The sequence below is a fragment of the Leishmania major genome, chromosome 32 (genome assembly GCF_000002725.2).
Source record: "Leishmania major strain Friedlin complete genome, chromosome 32".
Lineage (NCBI taxonomy): Eukaryota > Euglenozoa > Kinetoplastea > Trypanosomatida > Trypanosomatidae > Leishmania > Leishmania major.
In genome coordinates, this window is record NC_007273.2 from 809,305 (window position 1) to 825,141 (window position 15,837).

Sequence of the window (15,837 nt, forward strand, 5' to 3'; positions counted from 1 at the left end):
ACGCACAGAGATCAAAAATACTGTTGTCAGGAACGGTCGATTCGTGGCGTTTTTTTTTTTTGCCTTCCAATAGAAAAGCAAAGAATAGGTAAAGCCGCTCCACAGAGCCCCCACCCCACCCCCCACCCCTCTGCCCCTCTGCCCCTCTCCCGGCACGGCCGGCACACTTGCGCTCTGCCGCGTTGCCCATTTTGTGGCTGTTCTGTTTGTTTGTTTGTTCTGTGCCTCCTTGGGCCGGAGGTATGTTCAGCAGCGTTGACGCGTGCGTGTGCAAGAAGGGAGTGGTGGGGGAGCCACGGGGGCAAGTCGCGTCAAGAACGAGGAGGAGGCGCCGTGCATGAAAAAGGGAACGCAGCAACACAAAGAAGCCATGACGCGAGGGCAAAACTCACACAGGCGCACACTCAAACCTCACATCCCCACAAAGTCATAGGCGCTGCAACAGGACTACCCAGATCGCAAAGTCCAGAACTGTAGCAGCGGCAGTCGTGAAATTGCAGAGGCGTGGTGTTCGTCCTGCGAGATTATTATACGCGTGCGCATGTCGTGCAAGAGAGCCACTCCCTACTTCTAGCACGATATGCCGACGCACATCGGTTTTAATTCAGCATGTGTGAAGAGGTCGCCGCACACGCTCTCAACCGCAACGGTAGAGCCGCACGTGAGATCACCACTATCATCGCAGCAACGGCACGCGCGGTCACCTACACAAGCACATGCACGTGCTCTCCCTCGCTTGCAAACCCATGGCACTACAGCGTTGTGTACAGCTCCGCCGCCTCCGTGCACTCGTATGCGCTGAAGTGGTGATTCAGCGAGGCCATCGAATGCAGGTGATAGCGGCCGCCAAGACCACCGTGCACCGCGTTTCGAAAGAGAAAAAACACGCGCTGGATGCGGCTGTGCACCAGCGCCATGGCGCACATGACGCACGGCTCATGCGTCACGTAGAGGTCCAGCCCGTTTGCCAGATATGGACGGGTGCTGTTTGCGTGGCGCGCATCCTCAGCAGTGACTGCACTGGATGGCCCGGGTTCCAGGCTCCCAGGGGCGGTGAACGCCCCGGCTGTGCCAGGGGAAGGCTGCATCGTCTGCCGATGATGTTCTTGCTGTTGCTGTACGGCGGCAAGCTGCTTCAACGCGTACATCACAGGGTGTTCGAGGATCAGGCGCGGTTGCTGCGGTGCTACTGCGCGCTGCCGCTTCCACGAAACGGTGCGCTCACTGCAGGGCGTTTCTGCGACAATACCGCAGTACGGCGCTGTGGCGACAGGGTTGTCCACTCGCATGGATGTGCAGCCAGAACTCGTCGCGACAACACGCCCCGTGGAAGGATCGATCACGACAGCCACAATGTCGAGCAGCCCACTTGGCTCCTTCGCGCCGACGACAGCCTCCTCTTCGGCCCCACTGATTTGCGGCGAAGACGCAGCTTTCGAGAACTCCTCCACCCCTCTCTCCAAAGAGAGCCTGCTGGCACGCACGTGTTGATCACGAGCCTTACAGACACGGTGCAGACCACGGCAGAGGGGAAATACGTGCTTCACCATGTTCCCGCACACCTCTGCCGTCCATGCGGCGGACGGCAGAGTGGGAGCGTGAGGACGGGGTACAGCGAGTGGCCACACACGGTTAGCGCTCGCCCATTCCGCCGGATCCGACCTCGGGGCCGTCGCTGGCACAGACATGATTTGAAAAGCAAGCGATCCACAAGGAGCAGCAGCAGCATCCGAGGCGGCTGCGGTGTCGTCCCCTACGCGAGGGGAGCTCGACGTTGAAGTATAGCCTTCTGTGTCGTCGTTGCGGACACAGATCCCGATCGCTTGCTGGCGTGTGCCGCATGCTGCGGAGTTTTCAGCGGTCACGGCAGAGGCCGCCTCTACGAATGCGCGAAACGGCACCACTCTTGAGGCTGACGCCAAGTCGCTGGAGAGAAGCGTAAGTACCTGTTCAGCACACAGCGACGCCTCTGCTCGAGTCAGCGGCCACAAAAGCCGGTGTTCCAAGGCAGCATGGCCGCTGCCCGCAGCGCCAGAATTGGCGCCTGTCCCGCCGATTGCGTCACATGAAGAAGAAGCAGCGCTTGTGAAGACGGAAGCCGTGTGCGCCGCACCGCATCTCTCGAGTGGCTGAAGTGCGAGGAGAAGCTCCAAGCTCGAGGGCGGAGTCGCAGGTGGTAGAGACTGGGGTTCCGTAAGTGGCACCCGTGTCACGCAGCGGCGCGGTCGCAGTCGCTTCAAATGCCCGCCCTCGGTCTGGTCGAGGGGAAGGTGCAGATTTGCGGCCCGCAGCAGTGTCTGCGCGTGCTTCGGCTCTGAAATGATCAGAACAAGCGCCGGCGTGCAGGCGAACGGCGGCTCCGCTGCCGCGATCTCTTGCATGAGTGCGTACGGCTGCAATGAGGCTTCGAGCAGGCGCTTTGTTGGCGTGCGTTTGTGCGTTAGAGGTGTCAAGGTGCGTCACCTGCCGTGCACGTTCGTGAATGCGTACGCAGGCAACAAAGGGGCGTGCGGGGGTGAGGATAGATGGAGGCGAGGAAGGAGATGTGCTGCGCGTACACAGAAGACGCGTGCACGCCTCACATAGACAACAGAGACATATCGAGTAGGGTGATGATGCAATGACGAAACGAATTCCCGTCGAACGCGAAGCGCGTGCGCGAGGTCCTGTGGACAAAATGCTTGGCAATGCAACGATGCGGGCAGAAGCGTGCTGAGGGAGGCGGCGCTGTGGTGAAACCGTGTCTGCGCATGTCGCGCATATCCTTCTAGATCACGTGCGCGCACATAGCTGCAGATGGACGCGGAAACCAAAAAAAAACGAAGCACCATGTACGCGCGTGAAAGGTCGCAAAATGGCCTCGCATCTCTGGGCCCTGCTGCTTAGCGTCGCTGGCAGGCGGTCAGCAGGGAGAGAAAATGTCAGCGCATGAGGATGTGCCGTCGCGCACATGTGAGCACGCGCCCTTCATGGCGTTTGAAATCGGGGCACGTAGCGCAGTCTGTACACGCTTAAATGCTCGCCCGTGTAGCGCGCCGCCACCTCCGAGGCCTCAAGCACGTCGTCCTCATCCTTCACAGTCTCCGTCCCGCTGCAACGCAGATGCTCGCGAAACGCAGCCTGGGCAAACGCCACCACATCCGTCGCATTGTTTTCCTTGATAAGCACCACGTAGCACACACCGCGCCGCGAGAGAACGGAAGGAAGCTGACGCAGGAACCGGTCGAGCACAACGCGTCCTCGCGGCCCGCCGCACCACGCTGTGGTGATCACGTCCCTTTGGGTTATGGCATCCTGCAACTCCTTGAGCGAGGTCGGGACGTACGGGGGGTTGAAGAGGACAACATCGAACAGCGCGGGCGCCGAGTTCCCACGAGGCAGCGCGTTTAAGAGATCGCCGTGGAAGCGATGAAGGCAGAAGGTCGAAGCCGACAGCGCAGAAGATGTCGGGTCGTCGGCATCCACACGCGTTAGTGGTGGCGAAACCCCCTCGGCCGAGAGCACCACTGGGGCAGCGAGCGAGGTTGGAACGGCACTCTGAAATATGCGCTCGTAGAAGGCGGCCAAAACCGTCTCCCTAAAGTACTTGAGAAGGGTTTCCGTCCAGGTGATTGCGGTGGCCTCGAGAGCCAGCGGGTTCACATCCACAGCACAGAACATTGGTCCGCCAACAGCGCTTCGGATGCCGCTCGCGCCACAGCAGAGCTCAGGCGTTTCTGCTTCAAGCTCCTGTGTGGCTGCTGCTGCGACGGACGGCATTAGTAGACACCGGAGATGTGTGATGACGGCGCCGGAGCCGCACCCCACCTCCACGCAGCGGTCTGGTCGAATGGAGCGAAGAAGCTCGGCATCCTTGTCGAGAGCATCGAGAAAGAGAAATGTGTCCGCCTCAGGCTCGTAGACGTTGTGGCGAAAGCGCGAATCGCGAATGCAGTGCGTGTACTCCGGGGACGAGTACGCAGCCCCGGTGATAGAGCTCATCCTAGAGCGGGTGTACAGATATAGAGATAAAGGAGGGCCTTCGAAAAGACGCAGACACGCAAGGGTTTTGCGGTCTCGTCACGCCCAGCAGTCTCATGCGTTTCTCTTCTTCCTCGCTCGCTCTGAGGCCGCAATCGTGGATCAGGGTACCAAAGAAGCTCCACAGGCCGTGTACAGCGCGCACGGAGGATGGTAAAGAAGAACAAAAATGGAGAAGACGCGTGTGTCATTGATGGGACAGCACGAAAAAAGCGTTCAGCAGAGAGAGAGAGAGAGGTCCTTCGCTGGCCACCTGCAGAGACGCATGCAGGGATGCGCATCACAGTAGCGTGCGTTCGTTGCTCCAGCTCTTTTTTCGCTTGCACCCATGTCGAAGCAGAGCAACGAGGGTGACACAAACGCACGTGGCGCATTCGTGAAACGGAGCGCGTCGCACCCTCCCCTCCCCCCTCGCCCACTCGCCCATGGTCTCTCTCCCTCCGTATCTCGCTTGTGCGCAACGGGCTGCCACACGTCCTCCTTCGGGACGCTAAAGCCCTCGCTCGCAGCAGCCGGCACACACCGGCATGATACGCCATTCGCAAACATCAGTAAGCAATTGTGCACGGGTGGTTGGGTATGTTAATTCGCTGGATGTTGATGCGGTGATGGTGGTGCGCACGTATGCCATATTTGTGTGTGTGTGTGTGTGTGTGTGTATGCCATGTTACTCGTGGATGTCTTGCGTCTGTGTAGCAACAATCACCCGTGGGGGAAGGGGAGAAGTCCGCAGTTGCGCGCCGGTCTGGCAGGAAAGCACAGCGACACAGAGAGACGGCTCCTCTTCGCAATCTCCCTTATCTTTCTCAGACAACGCCTTCGCCTCTCCCGAAGCCCGTGCCAACCCCGAAGCGGAACGCACCTGAGCACATGACCACACACACAGACACATATATGTATACATACATATATATATATGCACAGGTTGGCAAAAACGTGCATGTCTACACATCTATACAGTCTACCTTGGTGCAGTGGTGAACGATAAGAAACAGTTTACGGAAGAGAGCGGGTATGAGCACCATCTCGTGACAGCGCGTACATCACAGAAAGCACAACGAGAGAGCACAAAACGCCGCAGCACCTCCGCACAACACGAGAGAGCGCCTGAAGAAGCGAGAAACTCACATGAACGATACGCTCCAAAACTCAAGGCACGGGCATCGGAGATAAAGCGACCGGAGTATCGCATTGCCTTCCCTGATGCCCGCGAACTACACCCTCCCCTTCCTGACCCGACCAGTGCCATCCCTCCCTCAGCTCGAATTGGCGTCGGTCGCCTCAAGACGCATGGCAAGGTGCTCCGTCGCAACCGCCAGCTGCGCAAAGGTCGGGATGAAGGCACGCAGGTGCTGGCAACGCTCCACCTCAAAGGAAAGGTAGTTCGTCAGCGTGTCGGCGTCCGCCGCGGTGGCGCAGCGGGGGACGGGTGGCAACAACGACCGCGTCAGTTCTGAAGCATCTCGCGAAGATCCGGGAAAGGCGGCGGAAGGTGTGGCGGCCACGCGAGAAGCCGGTTTCTCAGCAATGTGCCGCAACGAGTCTGCAAGAGCAGTCACAGCCGCTTTGTGTTCTTGAAGAATGAGGGGCGAGAGCTGTGAGAGAGGGTCACGCAGCTCATTGCTGGCCGGCGCGCTCGCGGAGGCGCCGCCGCGCAGCCTACGTAGCAATGCCATCTGCGCACACGCAAGCTGAGCATCCAGAGACGCACAGCCAGCGAGTAGAGAAGCAGCGACGCGTTGAGTGCAGTCTGTGGGGCTCGCCTTCGCCAGCTGGGACGCGCTGCGAATACCCGCGGCGTCACCATCGTCTTCGCTACCGCCACACCTCATCTCGGAAGATCCTGAATGTGAGCGCGGCGTGCTACCACAGCTCCGCGGCAGATTCGCAGCAATGGCGGGCTTTGTATCGCGAGGCCGGTGGCCGGGAGGAGACTTAGCCATGAAGCGCAGCAACGCATCGTTTTCCTCACGAACGTGAGCCAGCTCCGCTTGAAACTGCTCTACACGCTCCTGCATAGCATCGCACATGGGGCAACCTCCATCTCGGCGATGATCAGCCACTGATCCAGTTGCAGCACTCTCAGTCGTTCCTCGCTTCGCCGTTGCGGTGAGAGCCGCCAGTAGGCGCTCCTGCAGTCGATCCACCTCCTGCATCAGCTGGCGGTTTCGCCAGCGAAGCTCGTCCACTGTGATCGCCGCTAAGCGGGCTTGCTGCTCCTGTGCGAGGGAGGGGGCATCACCGTTCTTGCTGCCTAACGAGCCCTCCATATCTGTGATGCAGTCATAGATGCGCCGCGCACGAGGGGAGTGGCGACCCACATCACTCGTTGACGTGAAAGAGACTGATGGAGGTGCCGGCTGGCGCGCGTGTCGGGACTGCGAAGGCTGCCGCTGCGCTGCAGCTCGAGGCACAGGCACAGACGTCTCGCTCGGCAAGATACGCGAGAGCGTCGCCTCCCGTGCGCGTCGGGTGGTGTCCTTTCGGAAGAGCATCACTTCTCTGCGAAGCTGCGTCAGCTGCTTCGTCAGCTCTTCCTTCTCCGTCTCTGCCTGCCGCAACCGCTTCACCACCGCGGCGTCCTGCCGCTTCTGCCGCGTTGCCTCCCGCTCCAGCGTACGGACCTGCCCCACGAGCCGCTCGACCAGTTGCGCGTAGTCGGCGTTCTCCTTCTTGGTCGCTTGATGGGCACGCTGCAGGTCCGTCCAGAGGCCTGTCTTGCCGCGAAGCTCGCGCTCCAAATCGTTGCGCTCTTGGAGTGCTTGATCTCGGGCAGCCTGTGCGCGACGGCATTGCTCCTCCGAGCTTCGCAGCTGCTCTTCGATAAAAACAAGGCGCTTGAGTAGGTGCTGCTCTCGCGCTCGCTGACGGTCTCGATCGAGCTGCACACTCGGCACCGGCAACTCAGCCGGCGTCCGCTCTCGAAAGCCACTAGTGGTACTACAGCTGCTGCCGCTCCTGCATATTTCTTCTACGTCTGGACGCACGGCAGCCGGCGCCCCAACGCGCCGGGGACTGGAGTCGGCGACGCTGTCGTGGGTGGGGCTCGCCTCCATGGCCGAAGGAGTCGGTGCCGCTGCTGGTCTCGAGAAGAGCTTCGATGGTGCAGACGACAAGGACGCCGCTCGCCTTCGCGGCGGCTTAGAATAGGATGCCGTTGACACTGACGCGTCCGTTGCAGCAGCAGCAGCGGCCCCGCTGCCCTGCGCCACCTCCACGGTGGCGGCAAAGTGAAGAACGCGCATCGTTTGTCGCACCGTGTACTGCGGTGCGGGCACACAAAGAACCTGCACCGTTGCCTGCGGTGCCACACTCCGTTCTAAAAGATCTCGGAGGGGAGTGCATGGAGGGTACGTGCGAGCTGAACCGTCCGCCCGCATATGGAGAATGAGCGTGAGTTGCTGCAGCAGCTCCTGCGCGCTGGCTACGTCGACAACAACCAGTCGGCCATAGCCCTGCAGCTCCACCGTCACCACACAGGCCGTCTGCCCCTCGAGCGATGTCGGAGACCCTTCCAGCGCGACGTGGCGGTCCTCGAGGAGCTGCAAGATGGTACCCCACTCCGTTGCCGAGGTGCTGCGCGTCACAGTCGCCTTGTGCGCTTCCTCCAGGGTGCGGATGCGACGATCTTCGCGGAGGCCGTCCAGCAGCACCCGCTCCGACGCAGAAACCGTCACCGCAGAGAGCCGGGCTGCTGAGCAGCCCTCAAGATTCCGAAACAGCAAGGGAAAAAGATGCCCGTATAGCTCCATCGCCACTGCCGTGGCCTCCGCTAACCCCGCATTTGGCCTCTGAGACGACGTTGACGATGACGGTACGCGTGTGACAGGCGTTCGTGCATCAGCCTGGACCTGCGATGCGGTGACGTTCACACCCGACGCCATCGGCTTAGGGGGAAGTGCCACATCTTCGGAGTTCGGCGTCGCAAGCACGAGAGTGGCATTGCCACCTTCGCGCAGCGTAGCTAGAAGCGGGCCATTGACGTGCTTCACGTAATCATGAGCAGGGCTCAGCACGTGAGAGAAGACGAGTGACTGTAAGCGGCCGCGGTAGAGTACCCGAACCCCATCCTCGAAGACGCCCTGGAAGAAGGAGGTGTCTTGGCGCGCCTCATAGGGGATGACGCAGTACGTCCGCGTGGACATCCTGCCCCCCTTCCGTCTTGTGTTTATATGTCTTTGTGTACGTATGCGTACGTGTGTATAGGTGGGTGCAGGCATAAGGGAGACGGGCAGTGAAACACGAGGAAGGGAGTGGAGGCATGTACAGAGCCAAGCAAGAAAATATGGCAGATATAAGGGGAGAAAGACAAGCGAAGGCTGTAGAAGAGCATGTGCGCGCGTACAAGAGCGTCGAGGTATGGAGAGCCGAAGCACGTCGGCCCATCCTAGATGCAGCAGTGCTTGTGTGCCAGAGATGAGGTCGCCCAAGCCGGCGACCGAGATGCGATCTTGTGCAGCCCACAAGCGCAAGCCACCGCCGCGCAGCCAACGTGCGCACTACACTTCCAAGCGCATCAGTTGAAAGCGGAGGACCCAACAACACCGCAGTGATCGGAGTTCTTCCGCCGTGGCGCTCCGCTTGGCAGCGTGACGACAGGTAGGCAAACATACATCGGCATCCAGTAAGCACACGTGTGTGTGTGTGTGTGTGTGTGTATGTTGGCGACTGCCTTGCCTCAACGCCTCGCTGTTGTTGTCTTCGCTGTTTGCTTGTGAAGCGTGTGTGAGTGCGGGGGTGGGAAAGGTGAAGGAAGCGGGTTGTCAACGACACCGCGTGCAGCACCTCTCGCGTGTACACGCGCACGCAAACCTATGCACAGACACCGTGAGAGAGAGACGGATCGAGATGGCGGAGGGGTGGAATGGCGAACCGCCAGAAGCATAAAAAAAAAAACGGAAAACACGAAGTCGACGAAGCTAGCGGAAAGAATGAGGAGAAAAGGCGGGAGAGATGAAACGACAGAATTCGACGTTGCAGAGATGCTTGGCCCATCAAACACAGACACATAGGCGCACAGTCATCGTAGTAAGAGCAATCTCGTTCATTGGGGGGGGGGGAGGCGGGGGCGGTGTGGTGGGAGTGGATGGGAGGGAGGGGGGCTCAAGGCACGTGCTATAGGGCACACCCAGAGAGCGGTTGTGGCGGTGGCGCATGTCATTGGTAGCCGATGAGGGATCGAAACACCGCGAGCGGGGGCATCAAGGAGAAAGGGATGCAGAGAAAAGCAAGCTAACATACGGTAGCTGAAGCCTCAGTTCTTCGAAAAGACACGACGACGGACAACCAAAGTGCCAATGGAGAAGGCACCTGTCGACTTGCTGCAAACGCGAGCGACCACGGATAGCCGTACACAGCGCCTGGCAAGAAACACAGGGGCTTCATGGAAAGGACGAGACAGGGAGCACATGATGCACCATCTTACTGCTCCGGCTTCACAAACACATAAAACACCGAAACAGATAAAAACAGCAAAGCGATGCACGGCAGCATGAGCGATATTCAGATCCGAACTCATGCACGTTTCTGGTACACAACACAGAACACACAACACAACAACAAAAAAAGAGAGACGAACCCCCCGCCACCACCCCGATGGGGAGAGAGAGGGAAAAGTGGGGAAAAAAGGGGAAAAAAGGGGGAAGGAGGGGGGGGGAGCTGCTGCTCGGCGTCCACCCAGAGAGAGGGAGGTGTTTACTGGGCCCTGCGACGCCACGCACTACGGTCTCTCTCTTCATCGGCGTAGAGCAGTGCATGAACGCCACTTGCTCTCAGCACGCCATTCTGCCACGACCAAGTCCGCAAACGCACACGCGCATATACAGCCATGGCGCACCTGCCTCTGCTGCACTGCAGCTCAATCCGGGTCCTCTGGGATGAACCGTCCTGCCGTTGAATCAGGGGCATGCGTCTTGCGGCCTTGTCTGGGCCTTCCACGTTCCTTCTGCGCATCTGTGCTGCGCGATGGGCGGCAGACGGACATGGGTGCACCGCACACCTTGACACGGGAGGGCCGTGTCCAGTCGCGTGCTCGAGGGCGGAAGCCGTGGGGTCTGTCATGCGGCGAGTAGGGGGGGGGTGTTCCAGGTGCATGCCGGGTGAGCTCAGGGGGGAAGCTGGCCAGCCTCGGGCCAGGGTCCTCGGAGATCCTGCACACCCTGCCTTGCGCCACGCCTCTCCCTCTGCGTCGCGTAAAGTCGCTCTGCTCCATCAGGCCCTGTGGGAGTTCTCCACATTGAAACCTGGAGGGCTCGGTGGCGCAACGCCGTGGGGTTCTCCCCACGCTTCCGGCATCCGTGCCGCATCAGCCCGCCCGGCCCGATGCAGGGGATGCCGCATGTTTTTGCATCCACGCGTTCGGGGGCTCATTGGTATGGGATTCCTTTCCGTCTTCTCCGTCGATCACTTGTGCTCCTCGCACCTCTGCACGCCCTGCTTCGATGTGACGCGCCGTGCCGTCTGTGTTTGGCAGTGCCGGCACACAGTGCTCGCATTGCGGGATTTCGGGGCTTGTTTTAGAACGATGCTGCTGCGCGGGTCAGTCGCTGTCCTCATCCTCCACTTCCCTTGCTGTCACGGGGGGAAGGGAGGGGGGCATGTCAGCATGGCTTGCCCGCACGTGCCGCGACAGGTGCGACAGGTGGGACGCCGCTATGAGCCTGTGGCGACATGGAACACTCCACCCTCTCCCGAGTCCGCACGCCCTGCATAGGAGCGGGCATGTCAAGCGGAGGGGGCCCGTGTATAAGCATGTGCCTGCGCGCAGAGAAATCATGGCTTGTCCTTCCGAAAAGGCACAGGGGAACACCGCAACGCCAGCGCAGTAGTAGGCAGCACACCACCTGCAGCCCCACGCTGTCGCTGCCAGTCACCCGCCACTGCAGGAACCCAAAGTGCGGACAGGTGCTCGTGCGCAGCTGGGCGAGGAGGGTCGCCTGTCGCCTCGTCAGCTCAGCATCCGCGCTCTTGTGTCGGACGGATGCCGCCTAGTAGCTGCTCTTGTCTCAGCGTGCCGCATCGCATAGCGCAGCTTCGGCGGGCGCCGGCCGGGCGTCGGAGGCCGGTGACCAGGTCCGGAATCCATGCAGTTGGCGTCGGCGCCCCTGGCGCTGCCTATTGTGCGAGCGTGTTCAGCCTGTCCTTGTGTTCCAATCCGCAATGACCAAAGACAATCGGTGCTCGGAGGCGCACGCGACGAGCCACCGCAGCGCCAGCGCACGTGCCCAGGTCCGTCGCACCCCGCCATTCTCCACAATGGAAGGGCCCGTGTCGAGCGCCGTGAGGGCGGGACAGCGAGCCCGCAACAACGGCAACCACACATGCCTCTCTGCCTTGTAGCTGGTCAAGCTAGCCTCGCAGCAGGTCAGGCGCCAGCACCACTGCTCCATGCTCGGCGCGGTCGCGGCACGCAAGGGCGTCGCAGCTCCTTGCCTGTGTACGCCTGTGCGCGCGTTATCACGATAGCACATCACGGCCGCACCTGACTTGGCGTCTGTCTATGCTGTGCCGTCTGTCCACCGCGGGTAGCAGAGCTTCGCAACGAGGGAGAGTCGCTGCCTGCCTGCCGCTGACTTTCGCTTCGTCTGGAGAACCCGCCCGCAGCCCGCGGCAGGAGTGATATGCTGACGTACACAAGGAACAAGAGCACGAGAATGGCCACGAAAAAAAAAAAGAATAGAGCGACGGGCGAAGGTGCGTGGAGAGAGAAAGCCAACGCGCGCGGCGAGGCAGAGAGAAAGAGAGAGGTCGGCACAGTTGAAGCAATGTGATGGTGCGATGCAGCATCGATACGCGTAGAAAGACGCCCCGGCAAGTTGCACTGGATGTACAGAAAAAGGAAAGAGGATCGCCGATGCCAGCCGAAGAGGAGGAGGAGGAGGAGGGGGGGGGTGCATCAAAGAGCACCGTATACGCATCACACGCGGAGGCTAACACGCGCACACCACCGCAGACCCCCCCCCCTACGCAAGCAGGCACGGGTACAAAAATGCACCGGCGCATACCGCACCGAAAGCATTGAGAGCAGTAAACCGCAAAGGCAGCGGAAAAAGGAAAGGGGAGAGAGGGGTGTCGGAGAACAACGGCGAAAGCCACCACAGTGGTGGAAAACGGACGCATCCGCTGTCCTGCAACAGCGGCTCACATGCACGCGCACGCACACAGAGAAAAGGAAGAAGAAGCGCCTTGACGGCCAGCAACGCGAAGGCTTGATGGACGAAGGATGCACATCCGCGCATACACGAACGAGAACGAAAAAAAAAATGTCAATGGTGACGAGTGAAAGCGAGGCGTACTAGAGGTGCAACAAAAAGAGAGACAAGAGCATAAAGAGAGAGTGAGCAGCGTGGGCGCTCCCATCATCCATAGGAGGCACACGTCAAACACAGTCGCCGCCCATGTTGAAACAACACGCGAACTCGCAACCAAAACAACACACACAGATATATGGAAATATATATAATAAGGAGTGCAGACGGGAGAAGAAAGTGAGAGTGCACCCGTATGCACGCACGTCGACTTAGCGCACACATCTGCAGGCGCTCCCACATGTGTCCACTCATTTACGACCAAAGACACACGCAAGACACACCACGTGTGCAGCTGCAGGAATGTGCACTGGATCTAAGAGCCGCAACCATACATGCAGAAACAAAGAGTGTGCTCGCCACAATCCGTTCGGCGATTGCCGCCGACTTCTTCGAGGTTCCTGCACTGCTGGTTGGCTACGCTGTCGCTAAAGCACATACGCCATTGGTAATCCCACCCCTGCCGCCACCACCGCCTGCCCGTTGCTCATAATCTTCCATAAAACAAGCGCTTCCAGGCGTGGAAAGCAGCGGAGGGTTCTCGAAGAGCAAAGGAAAAGGGCTTGAAGAAGCCTCAAGCGAAGCACAGCGAACAGCGCACGCAAGAGTCGGCAAGAACTATGGGAACCGCAACATGCACTCGCTCGTTGTCTCAGAGTCCTCGAGGAAATCGCTCAAATGCGAGACGTGATCCACCTGCGCACGTGAAGCATCCGCGAAAAAAAGGATGTTGCCGGACGCTTCGTCGCACCATGCGTTGTACTCTTCGACTGTGCCGGCCTCCACTCGTCTCGCACGCAGAGGATCATTCCAGTCCCGTAACTCTCCTCACTGCCGTCTCTTCTTCTGCAAAGGCTGGATGCGGTCCCGCGTTCTGTCGATCGTTTTCTTTAGCTGCTCTGCCATCGAGCGAGGAATGCTGCCGTCTGTAGTGTAGATGTCAAATAAAATGCGGCCAAGGTCACCCGTCAAATACGGATCGATGAAAGGGAGCACGCGCTGCAGGATGTAGTACTGTCGCTGCGCCTCTGCGTGCAGCACGCATGACGCACTGACACCACCCGTGCGCTGCAGCGTCGCGACCAGCCGCTCCTCTACCTCCTTGAAAAAAAGCTTGTAGAAGTCGAGCATGTGCGGCACAAACGTCGGCCGCATGCGAATCGGTGCGCACACCATGCGCGTGCACGGCACCCAGCGGCTCACCCTGTTGACATCCACGAAGCCGTTCGCTCGCATATCTTCCTCGGCTACCTGGAATAGAGTACTCTCCGCCTCCTGGAAGTACTTGAGAACATCCTTGTATTGCTCATCAGTGCAGCTACGGTCGTTGGCAAACACAGGCTGACCGACGTACCTGCTGAAGTGGCTGTTGACGCGCTGCATGCTGCGCTGTCCGCTGCTGCTGGTGCGTGCAGTGGTCAGCACCCGGCGATACGCTTCAGATGGCATGTGCAGGTTCACGACAATCAGGTTCACATCCTTGTATGAAAGCGTCGGAGAGCGCACTATTGAGGTTGCCGTGGTCACGGAGGCCCCGAGATCGCCGTCACCGCCCTCGTGAAGAGGGTGGCAAGGGAAGAGGGGGAACTTGAGTGGCAGGCACTCCGCGTCCACAGAGCGGTAGCCGTGGCTCGATCGGTGTCGGCGTTGCACCATTAGCGGGGACGTTGCATCACGATGCGGAGGCGTGCGGTCCCCCTCATTTGATTTCACGATTTTCACGTCGTCTGCAAGGCCGTTGGCGCCGGGGCCCCACACCGATGAGCACCCCTTCCAGGATGCGTAGTGGCCAGCGTCGCTGCTCGTTACACCACTGGTTCGGGAACCTGTGGTGTCGGCGCTGCCAGAGCTGGACACTGGAGCGGACTTGCACCACTTCAACTCGCTCGCCTCTTCGGTTTTGCTGCCCTTTGGTGCTGTGGCCGAGGAGCTTGGGCTGGTGGCAGTAACGGACGCCGCTTTCTGCGCTTGCTGGTCGCAACTACTACGATTCTGCTGGTCTTCCAGCGACAGCGCGAGCTCGGCGGTGTCGGGCACCCTGGTGATGTCACGACCATACCGCAATCCCAGATCGCGAAGCTTCGCCGATGTCGCGAGGAGCAGATAATCGGCCTGGAAGAAACGATACACCTTGTGCTGGCGCCGCAAATCGAGCATGTCCGAAATCTGCAGCCCATACCGCACCACGCCCAGCTCAGAGAGGTTGTTGTCGATGAAGAAGACGGAGTCCCACTCGCTGGACATGGCAAGCGACCAGACAACGTCCATCTTGCGGTATATTTTGCCGTTCACGAACGCTGTGTTGCGCGACGGTGGGAAGAACGTGCTCATTGACGCGAGCGTGATGCCCCACACCTCCGGTCGAAGAATGAGCCACCGGCCCTGCTGTTCTGCCTTGTCGTCCAGCTGCCCATCGAAGGTGCGGTTGCACGTCGGCGACGCCCTCGGGTCGTCCAGAAACGCGGAGTCCTCTTCCTGTTCGCTGCGTTCCCGCACGGTGGCGAGGCGCACCACAACCGTGCCTGATGCAAAGTGTCGCAGGTCGCGGTCGCTCAAGTCATCTCTACCGGCTCTGTATCCATTCCATGCGCCGGTGTGACTGGTCACCGACGACGCTGACGCCGGCTGCACCTTTGTGCGGCTACCACCCCCGCAACGGAGAAAATTCGCAAAGAACGACTTCCTTTTCTTCGCGCCGCCGCGAGACGAGGCTGGCGCCGAGGAGGAACAATCTGTGTAGCCATCCGTTGCACGGTCATCGCCGGTGGAGCCAGTGGTGCGTTCCAGAAAGGGCCGCACGCACCACAGTCGCCCGCCCGGCCTCTCTAAGACATCGTCGATGCTCCCTTGTGAGAGAAGCAAGTGGCGCGCGGTGTCACCGGCGCTGCGGAAGAGTTCAACCAGCTCGGAATCCCGGAACACAGCGTTCTGACGAACCCCGCTGGCTCCGGATGCAACGAGGGTGTCGTCCACGTCCCATATGCACAGCACCTTCGGCCGGCGTGGCTTGACGCCCTTCAACGACTGGCAATGGCTCAGTCGCAACCGCGAGCTGGTCGGCGTCGGCGACGTTTTCGGTGGCGGAATCAAGAAGGGAGTGACCTTCTCATCCTCCAACCCGGCATTCGCCTCGATCAGAGAAAGAGGTGGCCACTTCGACGCCACCGGTGCGTGTGTAGCGAAAGGGGTGTGCACCGTTTGGGCGCTCGTCGTAAGAATCGAAGTCCGCTTTCGCGGAGACGGCGGGCGAGTCGAATACGGCAACCCACTCAGCGCGTCACCCAAGTGAATGGTGCTCGTGTACGCAGATGGGAGGTACGGAGCGCCGTCGTTTGTCTTAAAGTCGCCGCTGTCAATCGGCTCCTTCAGCAGTCCTACGATAGAGATAACATCGGCGTAGTTGCACGCCGCAACGAAATGGGGGTGCAACTGAACTGTACTCATCTTGGATCCTCCCCTTGCTACACAAAGAGTTAAAGATAAAAAAAGCAACTCCTCATGTGCGTCTAAT

The 15,837-nt window shown here is 60.0% G+C and overlaps 4 protein-coding genes across 4 annotated transcripts; all 4 read right to left on the reverse strand.

Annotated features, from left to right (window-relative positions):
• Positions 1 to 752: 752 nt before the first annotated feature.
• On the reverse strand, positions 753 to 2,381 carry LMJF_32_2080 (conserved hypothetical protein; the record flags this gene model as incomplete). The annotated part of the gene is made up of 1 exon (XM_001685478.1): positions 753 to 2,381. One exon carries the CDS (start codon positions 2,379 to 2,381, stop codon positions 753 to 755), a length of 1,629 nt encoding a protein of 542 aa, XP_001685530.1.
• Positions 2,382 to 2,967: 586 nt separating this feature from the next.
• LMJF_32_2090 (conserved hypothetical protein) lies at positions 2,968 to 3,981 on the reverse strand (the record flags this gene model as incomplete). Its single annotated transcript, XM_001685479.1, has 1 exon — positions 2,968 to 3,981. The coding sequence occupies one exon, from the start codon at positions 3,979 to 3,981 to the stop codon at positions 2,968 to 2,970; it is 1,014 nt and encodes a 337-aa protein (XP_001685531.1).
• A 1,295-nt stretch (positions 3,982 to 5,276) lies between these two features.
• LMJF_32_2100 (conserved hypothetical protein) lies at positions 5,277 to 8,240 on the reverse strand (the record flags this gene model as incomplete). The annotated part of the gene is made up of 1 exon (XM_001685480.1): positions 5,277 to 8,240. One exon carries the CDS (start codon positions 8,238 to 8,240, stop codon positions 5,277 to 5,279), a length of 2,964 nt encoding a protein of 987 aa, XP_001685532.1.
• A 4,914-nt stretch (positions 8,241 to 13,154) lies between these two features.
• LMJF_32_2110 (conserved hypothetical protein) lies at positions 13,155 to 15,770 on the reverse strand (the record flags this gene model as incomplete). Its single annotated transcript, XM_001685481.1, has 1 exon — positions 13,155 to 15,770. The coding sequence occupies one exon, from the start codon at positions 15,768 to 15,770 to the stop codon at positions 13,155 to 13,157; it is 2,616 nt and encodes an 871-aa protein (XP_001685533.1).
• Positions 15,771 to 15,837: the final 67 nt, after the last annotated feature.